This window comes from Phodopus roborovskii, unplaced genomic scaffold (assembly GCF_943737965.1).
Source record: "Phodopus roborovskii unplaced genomic scaffold, PHOROB, whole genome shotgun sequence".
NCBI classification, from domain to species: domain Eukaryota; kingdom Metazoa; phylum Chordata; class Mammalia; order Rodentia; family Cricetidae; genus Phodopus; species Phodopus roborovskii.
In genome coordinates this window covers 13,650,707-13,677,081 of record NW_026126540.1, presented here as the reverse complement: position 1 = coordinate 13,677,081, position 26,375 = coordinate 13,650,707, and the positions used below count along the sequence as shown (strand labels likewise).

The window sequence follows — 26,375 nt, the reverse complement described above, 5'->3', positions numbered from 1 at the left end:
AGACACTCTATCTTGAATGACTTCAATGTCTTACTGAGAACTCATCAGGACAGTGTACACTTCTCATCTCACCCATGTGGTTTCTCAGCCACTGTCTCTTCACACTCAAGGACTTGCTCTGCAGAGCACAGTGATCTGCTGCCTTTGTCCCTGTGGGCACCATGCACAGGGTTTCCACATTCGGGATCCTTTCCACCAGTGGCCTGTGGAAGCCATTTACGTGTTAGAAAAGCATTTAAACAGGATAGTAGGATAGAAACAGAACAACTCACACAGATGTTCTGTAAAATGTGAGTTTTAGGATGTGGTGTCTCAGCATAGACTGTACTGTAGGTGAGAACCGTACACTTAAGCTGCGAGCAGGATTCTCTCCTGCTACCTTTTTGCCTTAGGTTTTGACAGTTCAGCTATAGTATGTCTACTGTTATTTGTACATGGAGTTTTCTGCTTGGAACTCATTGATGTTGAATGTCTGTACATTCATGTTTGTCATTCATGAAGTTTAGGTTTTTGGGAATCCTTGTTTTGAAAATTCTGCTCTAGCCAGTCTCCCTGCCTCCTCTCCCTAGAATCCCTACTGTATGCATATCACAGTGCTTGATGAGGCCCACAGGCATCTGGACTGTGTACATCTTTCTCCGTTCTTTTTATTTCTTCTCCTTAGAATGGGTATTCCTACTTGACCTGTTTTCAGACATCTCTTTTTCTTCACTTTGATAAGATGTGCTCTTCATCGGGGACTAAGGATTAAATGACCAGTGGGCTAGGCTGTCTGTCACAAACATGTATTCAAGACCCTTGTAAGACTTTTCATTTTACAGACAAGGAAACTAAGTCTTTAGGAGGGTTGGAGTGAAACTTCTTGTAAGTTTAAGATCATTGCCCTTTGTGTGCAGCGATTATTTTCTGCCAAAAAAAAAAGTAATAAATACTTGTAAATCTAATCCAAGAAGAAAGTATACATCTTCCGCTTCCCCTTCTCCCTATAGAAAATATTGCCCACCTTGATTTAGATATTAACCATTCTCTAGTTTTACTTCTCATGACTTAATTCAGCAGTGTGTGTGCATGCATACATGTGTACATACACATGTACATAGTATAGATGTGTTGCAGGTGCAATGACCCTGTCAGGTGTCTTCTTCTGTTACTCTCTACCTTGTTCCCTAGAGCAGGAGTTTTGACACTGAACCTGGAGCTCTCTGTGGCCCAGCAGTTGGGGTACAGACACGAGTGGCTATACCTGGCTTATTATGTGGATGCTGGGAAATGCAGCTAGGTCCTCAGGTTTGTAAGCACTTTTGCTGAGTACCCTAGCCCAGCACTTCCTTGCCCAGCCCTTAGCAACCTGTCTTCCCTCTTTATCTATTTCATTTACAAATATAACCTCTTTTTTTAAAGGACTCCCAATTTTTCACTTTTTTGGGGGGAGAAGATTTTGAGCCCTTCCCCTGAGTAAGGAACTTCTGGCTTCTTTTCTAGTTTTGCTCCTGTGTATTAGCTACAGGAATAACCTTTTTTGACCTGTGCAGCTTTTTCTGTGTACTTTTTTTACATGAAAAAAATCATAGATCCTGCTGCTCCACTGCTTAGAGAATTAATTTAAAAATATGTATCAAAATACAAGCCATCTGGTAACCTTTTTAGATCTATGTATTTCGGGGGACAGGGTGGGAAGTGTTGCTCCTTTGTTTTGTACTGTGTAACCCAGTCTGGCCAGGAACTCGTGATCCCTTGTCTCAGCTTCCTTAGTAACTAGGATGATAGATAGGCCCACACCACTAGTGTGGTCTGAGGGCCTATGATCCTAGTAGTAGCAGCATTGAGGCCACAGAACCACCTATGAGCCCTGAGGCGACTGTGATACCCTGAAGTGTGGGGAGCCAGGATCAGAAGGAAGGCGTGACATGAGCTCATGGTCAGGGCAGTTTTCTCAGACCAAACCATAGCATCTCACCATACTTCTGAGCTCAGACTCTGAAGTCTAGGGTGACTTCTTAGATGCTGAAGTCTTTTTACAGGGAAGTTGTGTATTATTATTTCTGTCCTGTCCTTTAAATGTTCTTGGAGGCTGTACACTAGGGAAAACTCTCCCAAGGACACACTTCCTTATGGTTCCCTAGAGAGAACTTCCTGTCCATTCTCACAATGTTTCTCTCAGCCTCAGCCTACTAATTTTAGTTTTCTCTAACCTGTGGCTTCCTGCCTCTCACTGCGGATGCATTCCTCAGCAGAGTCCTGACTTCCCACAGTCTTCTTTGTAACTGTCACTGACGCCTCTGTTTATATGTAACACCCCTTACATGATGGCTCTCAACGTTCTGTTCAGTTGTTTCCTCCCTCCCAATGCTTGGTTGTATAAAGATGTAATCTTTAAGTGCCTACCCATCTAGTAGACGTTGGTTGTCTTGTCTTATTAGCAAACATAATGAAATGACCAAGCTTGATGAGTTAGTAGTTAGGTAACGAGTGCCTTTTAAAAATGTGTTCTTTGGGAGTTTTGCATGTTTTGCTCATAGTCACCTTCCCTCTTCCAGCTCTTCCCAGATCCACTCCGCTACCCACCTAACTTCTTAAACTTAATTTTTTAAAAGCCCATCAAGACCAATTTGTGTTGCCCAAATATTCTTGGGTGTGTGGCCTTGGGCCTGGAGTATGGGCGACTTACCCAGACAATACATGGAGAAAACTGTCTCTCCTTTTCCCAGAAGCTAACTGTTGCCCATAGCTTCTTACCTATGGGATTTTTATGCCCAGCTCCCATCTCCATGCTGGAATTTGGTGTGTCTTGTGTTTGAACAAGTTTTGTGCATGTTGTTAGACTGTTGTGAGTTCAAATAAGCAGCTGCCTGCCCTGCTGTTTCTTTATAGTCACTCACTGCCTCTGGCTCTTAGATTCCTTCTGTTTCCTCTTCTGCAAAGATCTGTAAGAAGGGGGATGGGAGGGTGGTATAGTATGTGTGTTTTGTTTAGGGCTGAGGATTTTGCAGTCTCTCAGCCAGTTGTAGGTCCCTATGCTAATCACCACCTACTGTAAATAGAAGCTTCTCAGACGAAGTTTGAGAGATGCATTGGTCTATGGGTATGCAGTAAGTCATTAGACATTCTGTTTCCATTTAGCAGAATCATACTAGTAGGCTCTCCCCAAAGTCCATGACCTGTCCAACCATATGTTCTTGGCATGATAATTGTGCTGGATATGGATTTCATTCTGTGGAGCAGGATTTAAATCCAAGCAAAAAAATAATTAGTTACCCCTGTGATGTTCTTGCCGCCATTGCACGGGTGGGCATATCTTATCAAGCCAGGTGTTACTGCAGCTCACAGGGTTCATAGGTGGATATGATTGGTAATACCTGCCCCCCCACTCCCCCCCAGCAGCTTATACAACACCTTCAAGCACTGTGAGGCTAGCCAGTAGGGATGTAGCCTTCAGGTAGGCACCTGCTTGCTTTCTCTATGTGGTATCTTCAGCAATAAGTCTTAGTGTAACTAAGAGCATTGGCAACGTATGGGGATCTATAGGATCTCATCAGCCAACAACTCCAAAAGAAACAACCCATTCCTGGCTCTGATTTTTATTGATAGCTTGTAGCATCTAATAGGAACTTTGTTGCCCTGTTATAGGTAACTCCATTTTAAAGTAGGGGTGTGTGTGTGTGTGTGTGTGTGTGTCTGTCTGTCTGTCTGTCTATCTGTCTGTCTTTTTTTTTTTTTTTTTTTTTTTTTTTTTTGAGACAGGGTTTCTCTGTAGCTTTGGAGGCTGTTCTAGAACTCACTCAGTAGACCAGGCTGGCCTCAAACTCAACAAGAGATCCATCCACCTGTCTCTGCTTCCTCAGTGCTGGGATTAAAGGTGTACACCACCATTGCCCAGCTCCATATGGCTTTCTTAAAAATATATCCTTAGTTATCTTTCTCCATACTCCCTCCTCTACCCTCCCCCATGTTCCCCCACCCCCAATTTAATCCTTCCTGTTCCATTCCTTTTCTTAAGCCTTTATATATCAGTGTGTTCTATGATAGAATGCACTGGTCATGAGCACTGTTGAAGTGCTCTGTCATCTTCCACTCTTCACAGTGAACACAAACTGGCTCATCAGCCCGTTAACCAACTCACCAGAATATAACTAAGAAGACATATTTTGTGTCCTGCAGACCTTTTGTATGATATGATGTAAAGAATATTTACAGAGTTTTTACTCATGAGTAGGTAATTTTTTTATAAATCAAACTGAATCTACTTAGAGTAAATCCGTGATCTGAGAGAATCCTACACACAATACCTCACTAAGTAATTTTAATCCACTTACTTCATATCAATTTGGAAGTTCTTGAGTTTGCGTGTTACACTAAGACGGCTTACCATCTTAGGACTCGACTCTATTTTTAGTTATGTACTTCTGTTTCTTTGTCTATCAGGGTTATGTATATGAGTTCAGGTGTCTGAGGAGATCAGAAAGTGGCCTGCCCAGAATCCACTTTTGAGAAGCCTTGCCCATTGAGGATGTGGGTGCTGGAAGTTGAACTTAGGTCCTTAACAGGCACAGCATATGCTCTAACCATTGAGCCTTCTCTCCCCATAGCCACCATGATGTATTCCCTACTGTATTCTTCTAAGAAATTCTTTTTGGTTTTTGGGTACTAGAGTTTCTCTGTGTAGCTTTGGAGCCTATCCTAGCACTTGCTCTGTAAATCAGGCTGGCCTCGAGATCTAACTGCCTCTGCCTCCCAAGTGCTGGGATTAAAGGCATGTGCCACCACCACCCAGCATAGAAATTCTTATAATTTGCAAGATAATCTCTGTACTAGATCTTGTCATCAATGCAGAACAATGATTTCACCTTCTCCTGGGCCAGCATGCAACCACCAGAGCCTAGGAAGAGGTTTGTGTGTCCAGCAGCCCTGCCACTGTATCCTGCTGTGCTCAGCTGGATGCTAGGCTGCAGCCAGTTAGTCCTCCCCTTCCAGACCTGCTATACAGTGTCAGGGCAACTGGAGCATGGTCATTCCTAGAAATTTTATATCTGGTGCCTCAAGAACTCATTGTAGGCTGGGAATCAAGTAACCAGCTTTGTTCTTGTAGTGGGAGGATGTTCCATATGCACTAACACTGGGGGACTTTGTCTTCTGTCCATCTTTGCCCTGTAGGTGATCTTTATGGAGCTATAGGCTCTCCGGTGAGGCTGACCCGCACTGTGGTGATTGGGAAGCAGAAGGATTTGGTCCAGCGCATCCTTTACGTTCTGACCTACTTTCTCCGTTGCTCTGAACTCCAAGAGAATCAGCTGACCTGGAGTGGGAATCAAAGTGAGGATGACCAGGATATAAATGGGAGCAAGATTGTGACAGCGTTGGAAAAGGGAGAGGTGGAAGAGTCTGAGTATGTGGTAGTTACAGTGAAAAACGAGCCTGCTCTTGTCCCGCCGATCCTCCAATCAGTGACAACAGAGAGAAGGAGCCCAGAGCCTGCTGGAGTAGTTGAGCTCCCGGAGGGCATAAATACCAGTCACACACCTGACAAAAACAGATGCCAGAAACCAGAGCAGAATTCTGAAGCCAGTAGTGTGGGGTTCCAGGGGGCAGAACCTGACAGTACGTGGACACCTCAAGGTGTATTCTGTGAGGACAACCAGAATGACCAAGAGGCACCCCAAGATGGCTCTTCAAGACCTCCTAGCTGTGATGTCCCCAGGGTAAGAGTAAGGATGGACCCTCAAGCTGTCCATGAGGAGCTGCACGGGGAGATGCTAAAGAAAGCAGCTGATAGGTCAGCAGCCTGGCCCTGCCCTGACAGACATTGCCAGGAGGGTTCTCCTATTGAAAAGGTTACATTCCACATTGGAAGCTCCATCTCTCCAGAGTCTGACTTTGAAAGCCGCACCAAAAAAATGGAGGACAGGTTAAAGACCTGTGGTCAATTCCGTGGGACTAGTGCCTCTGCCAGGCCTAGCATGGACACTGGCCTGACTCAAGACCAGCAGGGCTCTAGGTGTTCTTCCAAAGCTGACTTTCAAAGGGACCTCGCCCTTCCTCAGGACCAGTCCTCAGGGGGAGAAGGTGTCTCTGAGGGCAGAGGCCACCAAGCCAATGTTATGGCATGTGCTGTGGGACAACTTAGTCAAGCTCATGACCCCCTTGCACCTTCCAGCTTTGCAGCCGGCAGTGGCCAGAGACCACTGGAACATACTGGAGACTTGCAATCAAAAGGCAAGGAAAGACTTTCATCACAGCCTGTAAGAACATGTAGACAGCAGGGTGGCCTGCTGGGTGCTGCAGATGTCCCCTATGGGGACGCCAGTGGTAAGGCCTGCTTCAGGATCGAAGGAGACATTCCCAGGAATGAAAGCTTGGATAGTGCTCTTGGAGACAGTGATGATGAAGCATGTGCTTTAGCCCTGCTAGATCTGGGTCACAGTTGTGAGAGGACTGAAGAAGGGTCCTTGGAAGTGGAACTCCCTCTGCCAAGGTAATCCTGCACAGGGCACTGGAGTCTGTTCCCAGCCTGGTGTTATGAAAATGGTAGCTACCCATGGCTGCTTTATACATTTTTTTTTTTTTAAACAGTAAACTTATCACCACTTACCTTCCAGGGGTTTCCAGCCTGTGTAATCACCAGGGATACGGTCTTTGTGCAGCTGTGTTCTTGGATAGAGGACTAGTTGTCTTTGCAGCTCTTGAGACATTGGGGGTGTGGGGGTGAAGGGCCACAGCAGTCATGGTAGCAAGGAGGAGGAGTTCCACCTGGTGGTGTATGTGCATAATTTGTACAATTGGCTTGGGTTCTAAGGTGACAGGTCACACGTACCTCAAGGGTTCCCCTGCCACACGTACTCTTCCTTAGCACTCCATCAGGTTGGTTCTTGGCCTATGATGACCGAAAGTTGCAATTAAAGGATCCTTCTTCACCATGGTCAGATTCGTAAAGCCACACTTCAGGCACTGTGGTCACTAGCCTCCTCTTTCATTCTTCTGACATTTGGGTGGATTTTCCCCATGGGGTATAAGAACAGATCCCTTGGTTTGTTTGTTTGTTTGTTTTTTAAAGACAAAGTCACACTATGTAGCCTAGGCTGGCCTTACACTGAGAACATGTACCTCCACATCTGGCTAAGAATGAAGTTTTAACTAGCCATGGAAATAGTATATATTTTTTCCAGGCTTCCATTTTAATAAAAATACTCCCTTTCCTCCCCAATCCTCTCTTCTCTTACACTCATGATCTCCTTATAGACTCTGATGTGAGCTATAGGAAATTATTAGGTTTCTCCCACTGGGACACAACAGCTGAGTACTTTTAACTGTGTGTTTAATAGTTCAAATGTTGTTTTAGGTCTCAGAGCACCAGCAAGCCAAACGTTAGAAATTTTGGCCGCTCCCTTCTGGCGGGTTACTGCGCTACGTATATGCCCGATTTGGTGCTTCATGGGATCAGCAGCGATGAGAAGCTGAAGCAGTGTCTGGCAGCTGATCTGGCCCACACGGTGCATGTAAGTGAGCCCAGTGCAGAGCCACTGGATGGCCAACAGCAGGGTTTCCAGTTAATGCTGAAAGCATCTGTGTAAAGGATGACAGAGTGACATGACAAACAGTGAAGTGTAATTAAGAGTCCAGGGTCTGTGACCATACCTGGCCAGACTCAACAAAGGGAAAGCAGGTAGTAGCAGAACTGCAGAGTCCTGGTGCAGGAAGAGGAACTGCTTGTCTAGGGACAGTGAGGAAGGTGGGCCATCTGGCTGCTAGATTTCTCCTTCACCCTCTGATCTCTTCTGTAAGAGACCAGAGAGCAAGGGCACAGCTAAGGCAGATACTTCCCATTTTCCATAGAGGTCAGCCTCCTAGGGCCAGAACAGGACGGATAGATTAGAGCAAAGCAGCTATGGACTGGCCTGGCAAACATGAATGGCACAAACAGTAAGTGACAATTACATGCCTTCAGAAGGGAGGCCAGAGAGTTGTATGGCTTGCTTATTATTCAAACCTTGCAAGTTCCTAAAAGCAATTTCTTAACTGATTTGTCATTGAGCTCACTTTGATAGCTGGGAGGAGATGGCTGCAGAAAGATTTGCAGGTATTCCTGGAAAATTGCCTGTAACTACTGCTGAGTGCTTTTCTGTTATCTGCAGCATGACAGGAGCTGAACACTCATAGAAACTGTGTCAATCCGATGGACCTGTTTTTAATTGAGTTGCTAGTCAGCAGATGTGCAAGCATAGATGTTTTGCAATTAGAAACATATGGTATCTTGTGCAATAGGAAGAATCCTTGTTGCATTAAGATCACTGGAACCTGGCTTGTTATCTCATCGCACTCTCTGTTTTTTTTGGGGGGAAGACTTTTTGAAAGTAAGAAAGACACACTGTATGTTATCTTTGGCCTTGAACATCCATTCAGACACACAGCAGACACAGGCTAAGGATGTTTGTATGAAGTAGAAAGAAGGGCCCAGATGGGAAGCAGAGGTCACAATCCCACATCCCATAGAGGTTGAGAGAAAAGGCCAAGTACTTGGGCGTTGGGCAGGACCCATCCACCATACATGTGCTTGCTCAAATGTGCCAGCTCCATGCACTTTGTGATCAGACACCATCCGTCACCAGAATCGTCCTGGACTAAAACTGTATGACGTTGCTGTTATCTGTAAGTAACTCACAAAATTTTTCATACTTAACACAGATATTGTACACTTGCTCCTAATCATTTCAGAGGTTGTTCCATCCATCCATCCCGTAGCATAAGCACAGGGCCCTCATCGCATTGAATCATCTTTCTGCGCTGCCCTAAGGGTGCCTGTGCTTTTGTGTTCACTGTGTGTTGGGGCATGAATGGACCCTGTTCTTTGCGTCACTACCTCTTGCCCGTATCCATATGTACAGAACGCTTGGATGCTAGCTTTCTATGGTGCTGTTGGTTTGATTACTACAGACTTAGTTTCACTCCCTGCACCTTTTCTCTGCCAGGCCAGAGTTCTGCTTCTGACCAAGACACAGGGAACTATAGAAACTGTTGGGAATGTCCTCATTGACATTGATCTTATCATCTGTGGCACATTTTTGCCCCAAAGTGCCCAAGTTCTTTTACTAACCACTGTAGAAAAGCAACCTCCTGGTTGATGATCACCTCTAACTTATCTGTGACACACACACAACTCATGAAATTTTGGCATTTTTATAGGCCATCAGTTTTTAATTTCTGAATATTAGATTTTCATTGTGACCATCAGGCTCCATAATTCTTATATTTGAGAAAATAGTCATGTCTACACTATCATTCCTCTTAAAACTTTTCCATGTTTCTTTTTTCCTTTTAAAAGTAGTATTTTTACACTGTAGCAGCTCTTGTTTCTTTAAATCATAAAGTCATCTTGAGAAGTTGGATGTTATTAGGTATAATAACACATATATTATATGGGCATATATCTTCAAAATTTAATAACTTCATAATGTGTCTAGTTAACATTAGTGGACTTCCAATTTCACTCGACACAGTCATCATTAGTTTTGTTTTTGTTTGTTAGAAACAGAGGCTCACTTTGGCTGGCCTGGAACTTACTGTGTAGACCAGGCTGACCTTAAGCTCACAGCCTGCCTCTGCCTCCCAAGTGCTGGGATTAAAGGCATGCGCCACCACACTGGTTGTCCAGTTTGATTTTGAAAACTACCCTTCAGACTCGCACTCTGTAACAATATTTTTTGGTTTTTTAACTGTCAAGGGGACTTAACTTTCATTTACAAGTATCTGTAGAAAATAGAGATATTTTTAAAACATTGGTGAGTTATCCATTCATAAAGAACAGTGATTTTTTTTGTTTGTTTGTTTGTTTGCTTTTGTTTTTTGAGACAGGGTTTCTCAGTGTAACCTTGGCTGTCGCTCTTAGTACTCCTCTGCAGACCAGGCTGGCCCCGAACTCACAGAGATCCACCTGCCTCTGCCTCCCGGATGCTGGGATTGTAAGGCATGTGCCACCACTGCCCAGCAGGACAGTGATTTTGAAGCTGAGAACATTATCAGGAAAGGAAGCAGAGATCTGAGAGTGATGCATGGCCTGTGGGAGCTGAGAACCTGTGGGGGAGAAGTGGGGTAAATCACTTGGCACCACTTGCTTTCCCAGCCTGTTTTGGGGGGATATAAATAATGTCACTCTCACGCCAGGCTTTGAAACTCACAATTCTTTTTAAAGAAAGATTTTGAAAAATTTTTTGTTTTGTTTTTGTTGTTTGTTTTTTGAGACAGGGTTTCTTTGTATTGCTTTGGAGGCTGTCCTGGAACTAGCTCTGTAGACCAGACTGGACTCGAACTCACAGAGATATGCCTGTCTCTGCCTCCTGAGTGCTGCGATTAAAGGTGTGCACCACCAACACCCGGCTTGAATAACTTTTTTAAAGGAATTGGTGTAGGTTATTGATCTTTTTTTTTTTTTTTTTTTTTTTTTTTTTGACTTATGAATGGCTTAGATTATAAAGTCTGGCTTCATTAATGTACATTGTATAACCACAGTAGGCTAGTTTCCTTCAGAGAACAAGGGACTATCTTCTTAGAATACTCATCATCAAGAGTGTTTTACTCTGTTCTCTTAGTTGTATCAGGTACAACAACAACAAGCCTATCACTAGTCTCTTAAAAAAGAGGCTTTTACTGCCTTTCACATACTAAGATTCAGGTTTTCTCTGGCTGTTTTAATGTGTGCTCTTTTTGAGTCTGTCATTGGAACTCTTTAGCCTTCTGATACGTGTCATCCAGCTGCTATAACTTAGTCCAAAGTAGCATTGCTTCTTTATCCCCTCAACTACATGTGCACTTCCCTTTGTTTTCCTTCTCACTGTGAACGGAGAGTATGCGAATACATGAGCCAGCGCCACTGTCATCCTGTGACCCTCAAGCAGCCTTGTCTCTCTTCTGCATCCTGTCTACCAGTGAATGCTGCCTGCTGGGCAGTGTTAGCTGCTGAACTGGGGTCAGAGGCGGGCATTAGACAACATCAACAGCCCTGGCTGGATCTGAATCCTGGTGTTGCTACTCTTTAAGACTTTGAAGTGAGGCAGCTGGCAGCACTCCTCTGAGGATGATCTTAGAGGACGTGGAAATGGGGGAAAGTATAATGCAGTGGTTCAGAGTTTGCTTTCCAGGTTGGGGTGATATCTCAGTAGGAAAGTGGTTGCCGCAGGAGCATGAGGACTTGTTCAATCTCCAGAGCCCATGCTGAAAAGCTGGGTACAGTGGCATGTGTTTATATACTGGTACTGGGGAGGCAGAGGCAGGGGGGATTCCTGTAGCTCACAGCTGGCCAAGACCAGCCTCATTAGTCCTTGTGAGTGCACCTGTCTCAAGAAAACAAGGTGAACATACACAAGGAACACCACCTGAATTTGACCTCTGACCTGCATGTGACAAGTTGGACCTCCAAAGAGGCAACCTAGAGGTTTGAATCATAGCTCAACTCCTAATGGGCTTGTGGCCTTTGGGGGAAGTTTCCACTCTATAAAATAAACTGTACCGATGTCATTTGAATTTGGAAATACTATAATCCATATCAAGTGTTGAGCATAGTGCCTGGCACACTACTAAGTGTACATGCCCAGTAAATGTAAACTAATAAAACAGGAAATGTGAATGGGGTGGAGGTGGTGTACGCCTTTAATCCCAGCACTCAGGAGGCAGAGACAGGTGGATCTCTGTGAGTTCAAGGCCAGCCTGAACTACACAGTGAGTTTCAGGACAACCAGGGCTACACAGATAAACCATGTCTGGAAAAAAACAAAAACAAGATAACAGCAGACAAACAGGCAGTGAGAAAGTGCCTTGTAAGTGATAAAGTAGTACAAGATGTTGCTAACAGGTAGATAACATTATTTTAGTTGAAACAAAATTACTATCAGAGTTCAGAAAGATGTACAAGTGTCCTTAACACTCTTGTTTGGTTGTAGCATTAGTCGCTGAAAGCACCTGGCAGATATGACTGAGCTGAGTCTGAACATAAATTTGCCCTTTGTCATGTCACAAGGAACAAGCAGGCATCTCTCACTATATTAAGTTATGTCATCAGAACCAAAATTAACATCATAATTTAGCTTAAAAAACACAACAAATAGTGATGTAGGCTTCAGGCGTTTTACAGACTAATCTATAAATAATAGTTGGATATAGCAGCCTGTTCCATTTAATTTTAAGAGTAGCAACAGATTGACTCCAGAAATATCACATAGGAGTCAGTAGCACAGATAAGGAGCTTTGCTGAAAGCCTGGTTGTGATACACGCTTATGAATACTAATTAATCCATGTGGGCAACCAACCAGCTAGACTACAAAAGAACAGCCTGTCCCATCAGACAAGAAAGAAATCATTCCTTAAGTAGCACATAGTATTAAATGCACCCTGTAGCAGCAGCCTCAAAGTCAACAGATTAGAAAGGAAGCTGCTTTCCCCTTATTCAGAACACCCTGGTTGTTTCCATCTTTTTAAGCTGATGATGAATACCCTGGTAACTTGGGGTAGCCCTGCCTTCTGCAGCTATATCCCTGAATGCAACTCCACCTGGGACTAGGCCATGTGTTTAGAGGACTTTTAAGTGAAATGAGCATTGTTTATGTTGTTTCTTCTTTCTGTCAGACAACATCTTCCCATGTAGCCCAGGTGGGCCTTGATCTTGGAATTCTGTTAGCTTCCCAACTTCTTTATAAGCATGTGTCACCATTTCAGTCTCACTTGCCTTCCCCCCCCCCTCCTTCCCACTTGCCTTCCCCCCCCCCTCCTTCCCACATACTAGGCATGTGTTCTTTGAACTATGCCTACAACTCTTAAACTACAATTTTGACCTATAATTGGATTTTGACGACCATGTTTTCCTAACAGAGAGAACTGAAATCCTTACTGATAATCAGGGTTACTGTTTAGTGAGACCATTGCGTGATTGCATATGTACACAGCTTCATAGATGTACATCAGTATGCACACATGTTCACACATCTATAAGCATGTTTTTGTCTTTTTGCATAGTCTTGAAGCAGAAAGCAAAAACTTCCTTTGTATTCCTGGTGTGCCACCTGATGCCTGGTGCGTGAAAAGTGTTTGTTGTAAGTGACTTCATAGAATTCAGTTTAGAGCATTGTATGTTTATTATTGGAGCTGAAGCTGATTGGGGTGTGCCTTCTTCTGGGGTAAGGAGAAATAGGAATGGTCTTTAAAATAGTAAAGAGCATTGATGGAAAACCATTTTCTTAAAAAGTTAAGCATGCACTTCTCTCACATAAGCCAGCATTTCCCCTCCTCAGTATTTCTTCAGAGAAATAAAATCATGTCCATACCAAGATTTGTAAATGTGAATACTCACAGCCCTTTCGTTCTTAACGGCCAAATGTTGGAAGCAATTTCTCTCAAGATTTTTTTTCTTATATGGATAGGTGTTGGTCCACATGTATGCATGTGTATCACATGCATGTCAGGTGTCTGAAGAGCATGTTATATGTTCCCTAGAACTGGAGTTACAGACAGTTGTAAACTGACATGTGGATACTGAGAACCGAACCTAGGCCATCTCTGGATAAACAAATGGTGCAGTACTCTTACAAGAGGATGCTCAAAAATAAGAATAAAGAACTAAAATACATTAAATACAGCTACTTCTCAAAAGTACTATTTTTAAAAGAAATCAAACAAAAAATGATGAACCTTGTGATTTTATTTATATGAAATTATATAAAAGTCAGAACAGTGGTGACTTTTATATATTATGTAAATTATATATATTATATATTAGCGAATTTTAACTTGAGTAAATTACATCAACAAACAAGACAAAAAGAGACCCAAAAGAGTATTAAACACAAACTTCCAAATAGTTTACAGTATCCTCCCAACATAAGAGGATGGATGTGTGTGTCAGTCAGATAACCCACTTGGATAAGGCCAGGGAAATTTTACACTGTAATCTAACATCATGACTGGTAATTCTAAGAAACAATTTCTTCATAGTAGAAGTAATCATTAATTTGATAAAAATTAAATGTAATTATTAGAACTATCATATCTGCATACTTGTATCTATATTCCCAAATTTTGAGAACACAGATTTTAAATGTAAGACATTAAGAAAATTAGAACAACCTTTCTGAGGATGTAAACAAAGAAAACAACAATAAATCTCAAAACTGCAGAAACTAGGAGCAGTAACTCCAGATGAAAAGTCAATGCCTTCCATAACATGTGACCCCAAGATACCAGAGCTCAGTAGGTTCCTGTGAAATGCTGCTATCAAATTCCACCCATGAAACACGTGTCAGCGAGCCTTGAGGCTTGGATAAAGACCATGCTTGGAGGCTTTTACTGTCAGCTCCTGCTAATAACTTGTTACATATGTGAATCACTTGCTCAGCTACTATACCTAGGGAACAACAAAGTTTCCATCTTATGAGATGCTATAGGAAGGCAATGAGCTCATTGCCTTGAGAACAACTGTAGAAAAAACAAAAAGCCCAATTTTAAGAGATAGGTTTCAATGTTGTCTTTGTTTTTTCTGCTGCTGTGATAAAATAAAACCAGCTTAGAATAGAAGGGTTTATTTTGGCTCACGAGATTGTGGTTCATCATTGCAGCCAAGTCAGCAGCAGGAGCCTAGGTACAGCTGGTCACATTGTATCTGGACAAACAGCAGAGAATAATGAATGCTTTCTTTCAGGATCCCAGCCTAGGGAATGGTGCCACCCATCATGAGCTAGGTTTCCCACCTCAAATGTCCCAATCAAGACAATTTCTTGCTGTGGAAAATCCTTTTGTACACTGAAGATTTGTCACTGTGATTTCTTTAATAAGCAAACTGACTAGCCAATAGCTGAACAGGATAATATTTGATGGGAAAGCTAAACTGAGAATGATGGGATAAAGAAGGGTAGAGTCAGAGGAGTTGCCAGCCAGATAGAGAATTAGTCAGACATAGGAAATGGAATAGAAGTAAAGGACATGAGCCTCAGTACTGACCATTTGAGAGCGTCTGTGGGACAAGGAAACTACTGTCTACAATCCCTAGCAAGCATGCTCTAAATTTTATCAAGTTGACAACTGATACAGTTTATTATAAAGTATCTTAGATTTTAAGTATGTGTCTCATTAGCCACACTCTGACCTTTTGGACTCATCTGGATCAATAAGTCCATAGCCTGGTTATAGTGGATTATTAGAAATGATTGGATTATGTAACCACAGTTACTAAAGAAACTCTGCTTAATGATTAAAGCTTTAGCCTTAAGGAACTGGGTGGTGTGGTGTGTGTGCACATACCTGTGTTTATGGAGGTCGGCCTGAGCCTGAGGTGTGTTGTTCCTTAGGATACCTTGTGCTGGTGATTTTGTTTTGTTTTTATTTTTTAAGATTTTCATCCCCTCCCCCCCCCACCCCGTGTGTGTGTGTGTGTGTGTGTGTGTGTGTGTGTGTGTGTGTGTGTGTGTCTGTATCTGTGTCCATGCCTACTACACAGGTACAGGTATCATCTGTAGCCAGAAGGGGGCATCAGATCCCCTAGAGGCAATTACAGGCTGTTGAGTGCTGCCTGGCAGGTGCCAGTCCTTTGGAAGAGCAGAAAGTTCTCTTAAGCCATTTCTCCAGCCCCATCTACCTTGTTTTGTGAGATGAGGTCTCTCACTAGGACATGGCATAGTTAGGCTAGGCTGGCTGGCTGGCTGGCCAGTGACCCCCAAGAATCTGTCTTTTTCCACCTCTCCAGGGCTGGATTGTCAGTATATACCACCATGCCTGCTGGTTTTTTTTTTTTTTTTTTTTTTTTTTTTTTTTAAATATGCATTCTGCTTATACAAGACTGAGCTGTCTCCCCAGACCCTAAAGGGTATAATGTTGTCTTGACTAATATTGTTGTTGGAGAAATGGCAATGGGATCCTCTACCTTATTTTGATTTTCCTCATTCTAAACAGGAATACAGTCTTTCATACAGATTGGAAATGTGGGGAAAACATATGCTTTTGCTTATCTATGAATTCTTTAGTACCTTCCAGATTTTATGAAACCGATTTTAAGAAAAATGCCATTTTCACCAGTTTTTTAAAAGTTTTTTAAAAGTTACTTGGTGTGTGTGTGTGTGTGTGTGTGTGTGTGACCATAGCACATTGATTGGCAGGTCAGAGGAAAACTTGAAACAGGCTCTCCTTCCATGTGTATCCCAGGGACTGAACTTGGGTTGTCAGCTTGGTAACAAGAGCCTCTACCTCTAAGCCATCTCACAGCTCCTGGCTAATTAGTTTAAGTGCTGGCTCAGTGGCACACCTTTCTGGGTACCAGTTAAGTCCCACACTTCTGTGGTCCACATTTTCATCTTCTGATGCCCCAGAAAACACTCTGTCCATTTTGAGCTGGAGAATGCTGACCCACTACATTTCTCTTTCAGCATCCGGTGCTTGATGAGCCCATAGCGGAAGCCGTCTGTATCATTGCAGACACGGACAAGTGGACTGTCCAGGTGGCCACCAGTCAGAGGAAAGTGATGGACACCGTGAAGCTGGGCCAGGATGTCTTGGTCTCTAACCAGGTGTCCTGTTTACTTCAGTCCATTTTACAGCTCTATAAGCTTCACCTGCCTGCTGACTTTGTAAGTATTTAGTCTTTTACCATCAAAAACCACGTAATTAGAAGATAGGTTTTATTCACTGTTTTGATTATAAATATCACAAATTCGGGCACATTGTTTTTTTTTAACATATGGAAGATTAACATTGCGGCATCAAAGCCACAAACAGGGCTGAGCTTTGATATTGCAGAGGACAGTGTCAGCTGAAAAAGCAGCAATTAAGGTAGAGGGGAGGGGAGGGGACTGAGCTGAAAAGGAAATTTTAAATCCACATTGGAGAACTTGTAGATGGATCTGAGGCAGGCCAGTTCTAAGGGGAGTGTGTTCCTTCTTTTTTGTGAATACCCTTACAGTGCATCACAGGTGAAATGAGTAGTTCACAGTTGAAAGCAGTTTTCAAGAGCTTATCACATGGCGTCAGTTTGCTCCTTACCAGGTGGGATTTTGTGATGGCCTAAAAACAGCTTAGAAAGACCTAGAAAATTGTTGCCAGCTCTCCCCAGTCAGTGGAATATACGTAGCCAATTGGAATACCTCTTTTCAACAGAGAGGTTGGAAGAGGAAGTACATTGAGAAAGTGAGAAAGGAAAGTTAGACAAGGAGAGGAATGAAAGGCAGGTAGCTAAGCAGCCTAGTTGTGCTAGCTTCAGGGACACACACACACACACACACACACTACGTGGACGTGCCTGCTTTTTCTGCTTCCTTCCCTTCTGTGCGGGGTTGCTCTTTGTAGCCAAGCCTGAGTTCAGATTTCTGTCTTCCTCCTGCTCTCAGGAAGCAGCAGCACAGTACTGTTTAACAGCAAAACAGGAAGCTGAGTATCAGTTAATACACTGATTGCCAGTTCACTGGTCATCTGTCTGTATTCTTACAGCCAGATGCTCAGTTACACTACTTTCCACACACAGTCAAGACTGACATAGGTATTCTGAGGGATGGTTGTGAAAGCTGTGGCAGTGGGGTTGAGGAGGAAGACCTTGCAACATCCCTGAGTTCTACTTGGCCATTACTCCTTGTGTGATGGACAATTCGCAGTGTCTCTGAAGCTCGGGTTTCCTGTTTACTGCATGAAAACAGTACAGGCATGTTGTGAGAATGCACTGAGAATCAGAGAGGAGATGCTGCTTTTCAAACTACCAAAGTGCCACACCAGCACAGGAGGCTATAAGAACCACTTTGTGAATAGATTCATGGTCAGTACGTGGGCACGAGGGGCAATTCATGTTCTGTGTATGAGCCGTGTAACCTCTCCGAGCCTCATTTCTCTATCTGCACATGTGAAGGAAAAATATAATCTGCTTCAGGCCAGACAATGGTGGCAAACACCCTTAATCCCAGTACTCAAGAGGCAGAGGCAGGTAGATCTCTGAGTTCAAGGCCTGCTAGGTCTACAGAGCAAGTTCCAGGACAGCTGGAACTACACAGGAAAACCATCTTGGAGGGGACAAATCTGCTTCATATGCTTAGGAAAATTAGTTAATTCATACGAATTAACTTGGAATAGTGGTGGGTGCTACAAGTCATCAGGAAACAGGTATTATTGGTATATGTCAGTGACAGACAATATTGATGGTATAAAAACTGTCGTTGCCAGTTCATAAAAAATTTTATTTGGCTTTTAACTGAAGCATGCCCTTGCAGGATGTCTGTCCCTGGGGAAGCAGGAGAAGCATTCAGGTCTGTTATGGTCATCCTTTCTCCTAGAAGCAGTCTGAATTGTTCTGACGTTGAAGCTTGGGTTTCCTTTTCTGTAAAGGAAGGAGAAGACATTAGACCTCATGGTGGCTTGCTGCTGTCTTTAGAGATGCCTATGTTGGATTCTCTAATACATTGTTCTTATTTGTGACATCTTAACTATCAAAGCAATAAATTATAGGAAAGTCTTTTTGTTTCATCTGGTAGATGTATGTATACATAACTACTTATTACTACATGAATGATCTGTATAACCTGACAGAACCAAGATCCAAGAGAATTCCATCTAAGTATTGCTTACGAGAAAATACACAAGGGACTTCTATATGGAAGAAAATAACTAAAGTTTTAGAAGTTGAAAATGGTATTCCTCTCAGAAGTAAAATCCTTCAAAGAAGGGGAAATCACTCAACATAATTCTATTTGATTATGAAGCTTTCAAAAACATTTTTTTCATAAATATATTTTTCCACATTTAGAAGGTATTTCTAGACCCAGCATTGCATCGCACATTTTTTTTCTGTGAACTGAAAACACTATACATAAACCACTTAAGACATTAAACATTCGATAGCATTTGAATGTTTCCTGTTATCTTGAACTTTTATTTATTGAACTTTGTATTTCACTCCACAATGAGCCAAAACTTGTTAAGAAATCCCTCTGCCACTTACCTCTGCTTACCTAGAGAAATATTTCTGAGGAGATAGGTGCCATCCCCCTGCCTTGATTACTACTTGCAGTCAGTCATGGTTCATCCCCAGCATAGTGCCCCTAAGAAGCTAACCAGTGAGAAACTGGAAAGCTCACACATGTCACAGACACTCCTGTGTCATTGATCAGCCCAGATGTACAGGATTAACATTTTCAAATGTGTCTGTTAATCTTTTTACCATGAAAATAAGAGGCCTAATGGTCTATAAGGAAAGTATGCATGATGGAATTACCTTTGCCAAAGCCACCAGACATTGGGGTGACTGCCTGCCAAATGCAAAAGCATTTGCCACTGGTGAGAGAGGCAAATGGATGGCTGCAGTTCTCTAATCACTGAAGATAAACACAGTTCTAAGGGACAATTGTCTCTCCTTTTGTTGTTAAAGACCTAGTTAAAGGATATTCTTGAAAGCAAAACAGAAGCCTGAAGTGACCTTGTTCCAATCATTCTGCTTCTAGGAATGTATTATGCCAGAAAAATCTGAGGTAGAGAAAGAAAACAAGAGCTAACACTCTTTACAAAATTACAGGCCAGATGTAACTGCCCCATAGTTAAGTAAACAGGAAGGAATTCTTAAATTTGAGGTTAAGTTTCTTAACAAGAAAGTTTGTGAACAGAGACATAAAGACGGTACAACCATTAACCTACTTTTGCGACCCAGAACTCACTGTCCAGTGGGGTTTTGATACATTGAGGAGGAATATGGATGAAAGCTAAAACAGTGATGGTGTTGACTCTGATTGGTTCCAAGAATAAAGGGTTGACTTAAAAGCCAAAAAGACAGGGGATGTTCATGTTTATAGAATGATTGCAACTCTTTAAAAAAATTTTTAAAGATACTAGAATGATATATAAGAATGTTAATAGCTATTTTGTGAAAAACTTCAGTTGGTAGTTTTGGGGACTTATTTGAAAAGGGGGTAGTTATAGTTGTAAATGTAGAAATAGTAAGAAGGTGGCCAGCTCTTAAAGATCCTGGATGACGCTGAAATTGTAGTCCTCATTGTGAATGCTGTTGGCTTTGCAGTGCATCATGCATCTGGAAGACAGACTACAGGAGATGTACCTTAAAAGTAAAATGCTTTCAGAGTATCTCCGGGGACACACACGTGTGCACGTGAAAGAACTGAGTGTGGTGCTGGGGTGAGTTCTGTGAAAGGCTGGCCTTCCTCCCAGGTGTACTGACCATGTCTACACACGCGCACACACACACACACACACACACACACACACACACACACACCCCTACCCCTTATTGGCCTCTGTCATTCTGTACCTACAGGATCAGTAACTCTCACCATGCCCAGGGTCACTCAGGTGTGTGCCCATGCTGTTCCCCAATGAGTTGCAGGATATAGGCTGGAGCAACATTTGATCTCACTCTGCCTCTTCATCTCTGGTGACACAGTAATGATGCAAAAGTCACAAATGTCAAGTAGTGGCAGCTTTTATCATATTATGGAGAAGGTGGGAGGCACCCTGTGGACCTCTGGGTTTACCCCACCCAAGAGAACACTTGTTCATTAACTAAGGTTGCACACCATCTTGAGGGCATTGGCCATACTTTCTCTATAAGAAATTCTGACTTGCTTCATTTTAATTTTGAGTATAGAAATAACAAAAAAGACTATGCCTATGAGAAACGTTCCCCCATATCCCTGATGATTCTGTTAACTTGCAGTAAGAAAATACTGTGTCTATAATGTCAACCTTAAATTTTTTACTAAGCCTGATAAAGTTTTGTTTTATGTAGTTAGTTTTGTTTTGCTTTTTGAAAGAGTTGTGTTTTTTAAGACGGAGTGTGACTTTGTAGACTTATGATGGCTTTAAATTCGGAGTCCTCTGGCTTCAGCCTCTTTGTTGCTAGGACCATAAGCATATGCCACATGCCTTTCTCTCAAAGTAATACACATCATCATCATCATCTTTAAATGTATTTTATTCTTGTGTGTGTGTGTGTACTTGCACACAACATGTATGAAAGTGTGCTTTGGGGTTACAGGCAGTTATGAGCCTCCTCACATGGGTGCCAGGGCAAAACTCCAGTCTTTCGAAAGAGCAGCATGTGCTCTTAGCTGCTGAGCCATCTCCAGCTCTTACAGTATAGGTTTAAAAGTTAGTCCTTGAATTCTTGTCAGATTTGCTGTCTTTTATAGCTACATGTGACAAATTAGTGGTTAAAACAATAGGAAAAGCTATTGCTATGAAAAGATACCATGGCCAAGGCAACTCTTATAAAGGAAAACATTTTATGGGGCTGGCTTACAGTCTCAGAGGTTTAGTTCATTATCAACATGTAGAGAGGATAGTGGCATGCAGACAGACATGGTGCTGGAGAAGTAGTTCTACAGGTCTTTATCCTGATCCGTAGGCAGAGACTGGGCCCGCCATGGACGTTCAAAACCTCAAAGCCCATCCCCAATGATACACTTCAACAAAGCTACTCCTAATCCTTCTAATCCTTTCAAAAGGTGCCACTCTCTGGTGACTAAGTGTTCAACAGTCTATGGGGGTTGTTCTTATCCAAACCACCATACCTGCCATACATTCTTTTTTTGGCAACTAATTTTAAAATATTTTCCTGTTTGGAGGCATTGAGCTTCTGCTATTAACTTGTAAGACACTTCAGCTGTTTTCCATTCTTAGCCTCCTCGTGCAATACTACCTAGAACTAGTCCTTTGGTTACGGGATTCTGTCCTACTCTATGACTGTGACGTATTCATAATCATAGAAAAAAGTTTTAATTGTGAGAGAAACAATTAGGATGCATTCCACAAATCGAAACCTCCAGTTCTTCCCCCCACCCACAACACCTGACAGCATTTTGCCATAAACCATGTTGTGCCCAGTGTGCTGTAAGAAGCAGCCCACACCGTGTCCATCTGAAGCAATGACACCTCTCACTAGAGGTGTCCTTAGAACTTGTCCTTAGAACACTGAGGTTCAGTTGCTCAGTAGGTCACAGAACTGTTGTTTGAAGAACTGGCCTTGTTAGTCCCCTAAGACTGATTTGGGTGTAGGTGCAAAAGGCAGTATGCCTGCAAGAGGAAGGAGATGCCGAGGAACCCACAAAACACAACATCACGAGGTCGTGCGAGGAGGCTGGGTTGGATGTTCCCTGCTTCAGGAAGAGCAGCCTTCTACCCATGCTCATAGCACTGACCTCCCTTTGAATCAGTGTCTGCTGGGAGGATTTTTACTCTTTTACTCATACGTTTTCTTACATTTTATTTATCTATTTAATGTATGTGTATATGTGTGCAGGAGCATGCATGTGCCAGGGTGCATGTGTGGGGGACAGGGCAACTTGCAGAAGTCAGGTCTCTCCTTCATCATGTGGCTCCCAGGGTCATCAGCCTTGGCAGTGAGTGCCTTTACCAGCTAAGCCATCTTGCTGGCCTGTTTTTACACTTTCATTAATTTTAAAAGATGGTCTAGACTAGAAGCTGGTACCTAGAGATACTTCCTTATGAAACAATGTGTTTTCAAAGTCCTATCCTTGAATTTCTCAACCCTCAGGATTGAATCCAACGACCTGCCTCTGCTGACGGCGATCGCCAGTACTCATTCTCCTTATGTGGCACAGATCCTCTTATAACTGACTGAGGACTGGACAGTTCTTGGAAGATGAGTCAGAAAGCAGTAAGCTCTCAGTGACAGCGAAGGCGTGAGAACACCTCATCTGCAGGCTTGTGTTTCCTCGATGCAGTGGCAATTTGCGATGGTTCACAAGTACTCTGAGCCTTTGTTTCCCAGGAATCAAAAGGAGGTGACCTTTCTGGCGGGAAGGAAACGTCAGCACTACAGTCAAACTAATAAGATGCCCTCCTACTGTTGGGCAGAATATTGAGAGCTGGAGTAGGGGGTAACCAATGAGTAGAACATTCCAGTAAGAAAGTGTTTCCTGTTTAAGTGTGAGAGAGCATGAACTGCTGCTCTGAGAACAAGCTGTGAGTCCTAGGTCGGAGCTCTCTTTACTGACGGTGACACAAAGAAAGCCACATTGTGCCACTGTCTGCTCCGTGAATTGTTTCACGTAGGATGTGGAAGAGGGTTGCCTGTTGGGAAGAGGACTTTGTCACTTCTCAGAGTTTACTGTGGTTCCAGTGCAGTCACAGGCAGGTCTGGGAGGGACTGCTGGTGCAATAAATCCAAGATTCAGTGTAGCACCCCTCTCGGCAGGTGCAGTCTAACACTGGGTAGTCATCTTCAGCTTTAGTGTCTACAGCCTTCTCCACAAAAACCTCTACCAAAGTTGTTTCCATGAGCTCAGGCGAGTTTCTGTGGCTGAGTTCTCCCAGCCCGAGCCTCTCTCTCCCCTGCTGTCCGGAAGATGCCTGGCTATGCTGGAAGGTGCAGATGCTCGCTGGGATGTGAACCCTGAAGGAGCTCAGACAAGGGACAGCAGGAAGGCAGGCAGGATCATTTGTGATCTCAGCTTTTACACAGTCAGTTCTGCACTTTTTAATGCCTTCAATATTCTTTTAAGAACATCTTTCCAGAAATTGACCTGACCATTTATAAAACTTACCAAGGTGAAGAACTGTAAAAGCTCAATTGGTATTTAAGCCTCAAGAACCTTAGTCTGTTAAAAGACTTTAAAAACGGAAAAAATGTGATGTTTAAAGGACAGGAGCCAGACGGGTCAAGTCAAACCCTGTTGGCTCCTCAGTCCTTCCTTCTCACGTGCCCTAGAATGTTGGGATAGCATCTAGGGGCTCAAGTGACTTCAGAGTTTATATTGGATAAAAGCCTGGCCCATGGCATGTTAGTCGCCCTTCATTACAAACACCATGTGCTCCCATCTACTGAGGACAAATGTCTACATCATCTCTTAGTCGGCCTTCCTTCCTCTCTCCCTCCTCTGCTGCTTCCCCCTCTACCTCCCCCCCCTTCCCCTCTGGTTCTGCCCTTCTCTCACTTTTTGTGATTTGGTAAAAATAGATGATGCCTCAAGGCACTTAAGATCTTTAATTTGCCTTTTATGTATTTCACAAAATTGAGGTGTCCCATCCTTCTAAATATCTTTCCATTTTCCATTAGCTGACATTTGAGTTGCTGTTTTCAATTTGTTGGCTTCCTGATGTCGTCATTTGCCATGAATCCCACCTTTGGCTCAGCTCTCTGGGCACTTGTCTTCCTTGGTGTGCATGAGCTGTCAAAGCAGATGTCAGCACAGCCTTCTACCCTTGCCAGTGCAGAGCACTCCCGCTCTTCTCCCGGCCTCTCTCATTTACATGTGGACAGTGCCTCTATCCCCATCTTCAGAGGTTTCAGAGAAAACAACTTGTACAAAATCAGTTCACTTCTCACAACATGTTGACAGCCAGACTCGAGAATTGAGCTGTCAGCAGGTTGATTCTCATCCTCATGCATAAAAACTTAGCCCAGTTCTTCAAATCCTGAAAAACTTAAACCTGCCTCTTCCTCTAATGTTCCAAATTTCAGAAAAGCAGCCGGTGGGAAGCTCTGGGCGTCAGTGCCCTCAGCTTCCTCTCACTGCAGCAGAGAAGGGCACACTGCTCTTCTCCTGACTCCGAAGGTGTGGGATGTCCACATTTTCTTTGTCTTAAATTCAGCTTTGGCTCAGAAGTAGAAAAACAACAAAGCATCTCATGGACTTCCGTTGAGACACACCCACATCCTGCACCATGATGGCTTTCTTTTGTCACAGCAGAAGAGTCCAAAAAGGGACTCCACCTTCTCCTAGGCCCAACTCAAGGGAAAAAAAAAAACTTTTTTTTTAATGTTTAAGTAAAGAAATCTACCTCAGTTGACAGGATTCCACCCACCCTTAGGATTCTTCAGCTCGTAAGTCTAACCTGCTGAGTGTCACTCTGGCAGCGCCCTGCTTTTTGGACTGAGCAGGCTAGTGAGGCACAGCAGAGCGGAAGTATGTAAGCATTACTGTGATGACCTCTTTCTAGCATGTTGCAGTTTTATATTTGATAAGTTGATAAGTGATATGAATGTATAGGTAGTTGTGTATGTTTTAAAAATGACAATGAAAATTGAAAATGTAGCTTCCATACTTGTGTATAATCCCAAAGTATCTTATTTTATCAGTGTTAAATAGCTTTTGGACAGCTTCAGTCCATTTTTCAGAGGTGTGCTGTTTTATATGGAAAGGAACTTGTCTTCTCACATCTCATGGAGCTGCCGTTTACACATCACAACTTTTTAGCTTACTGTATTTTTTCAGAATTAACTTTTTTGGAGGGAGGAAATTCCCCACTTGCTAAACGATACTAAATTGTTGTCTGAGCTTTTAAAATCAGGTCTTCAGATTTTATAAACTAGTCTGTAGCTTTTTAGGTTCTTCATTAGTTGGATGTACATAAAGGAATAAAATGACTTTCAAATTGCTTTAAATGTCTGGAGTTTTTTCCACTGATGCACACTTGGGGATGTTGAGTTCACTCATACTTTCATCATTAACTGAAAAGGTCCATAGCTTCTTTTAATGTGAATCAGTGTTTTGGATTTTTTTTTTTTTAAATATTGTGCTTGGTGGAAAGGATATTTTAATACATTTTTTGGGGGGGGGCCTAAAGCAGCCTCTCTGAATGTTAATTTTTAAAATGTTAAAATTTGGTGAATATCTGAAACATGTGTTTGCATTATGTTTAAATTTCAGTGTTTTAAAAAGGAGAAAATTCTGGGATGTATTATTATTGAACTTCAATTAAGAGAAATTGATAGGACTGTTTTTTTAAATCAGTTGAATGAATACCTGTGTTGTTGTGTGAAAAGTTTTTCCTAAAACTGCGTCTACGTATTATTTTAATCCATTTTTCTGTGACATTTGGTGCAATAAACTTTTTGAATTTATCTTGCATATTTTCTTGGTGCTTCATGATTTGTTTGTTGCGCTTAATCAAATGCAGTCTTGAAATAATTTGTGGTGAATTGAGGTCACTATATGTTAGTAATTTGGAAGTTTGGAGACATTTTGTTTGCACCCTGGTGGGTGAGAATACTGGCCCCAGTACACTATCAGGATTTGGGCCAGGTATGTCAGGAGACACATCCTGAAGCCTGTGGGAATGTTCCAGGGCCAGTCTGGCTGACCCTCCATTGCCCTACCTGACATTCACTAGACATTCACTAAGCTGAGAATTTGTGGTTTCCACCTGACATTAGCACATGGTGAAATTGCCAAGGATGTAACTGTTGTCCACCCTGGGGCTGTAGATTTACTTTGTAAAGATTTTAACAAATGGTCTTCACCCAGAACTGATGGTGTTTTGGAAATTTCCTCATCAATAGCTTTGACTCGACTAAGATCAGGACATCAATACCATGCATAGCTGTCAGTGTGCAGTTGGAGGTCCTGCTCCAAAATGTGCACATTCAAATAGCAAATCCAGGGGCCAGGAGAAATGGCTCAAC

At 42.7% G+C, this 26,375-nt stretch overlaps 2 protein-coding genes across 2 annotated transcripts in view; one reads left to right on the top strand and one right to left on the bottom strand.

The window, feature by feature from the left end:
• Fnip2 (folliculin interacting protein 2) overlaps nucleotides 1-25,826 on the top strand; it is a 95,651-nt gene extending 69,825 nt beyond the window's left edge. The window contains exons 13-17 of the mRNA XM_051199434.1: nucleotides 5,152-6,469; nucleotides 7,334-7,490; nucleotides 16,390-16,590; nucleotides 20,010-20,125; nucleotides 22,503-25,826. Coding sequence (XP_051055391.1) covers nucleotides 5,152-6,469; nucleotides 7,334-7,490; nucleotides 16,390-16,590; nucleotides 20,010-20,125; nucleotides 22,503-22,581 — 1,871 coding nt within the window. The 3' untranslated portion in view covers nucleotides 22,582-25,826. The remainder of the gene's footprint in view (nucleotides 1-5,151; nucleotides 6,470-7,333; nucleotides 7,491-16,389; nucleotides 16,591-20,009; nucleotides 20,126-22,502) is intronic.
• Nucleotides 18,263-26,375, bottom strand: part of CUNH4orf45 (chromosome unknown C4orf45 homolog) — a 96,756-nt gene continuing 88,643 nt past the window's right edge. The window contains exon 5 of the mRNA XM_051199435.1: nucleotides 18,263-18,320. Coding sequence (XP_051055392.1) covers nucleotides 18,273-18,320 — 48 coding nt within the window. The 3' untranslated portion in view covers nucleotides 18,263-18,272. The remainder of the gene's footprint in view (nucleotides 18,321-26,375) is intronic.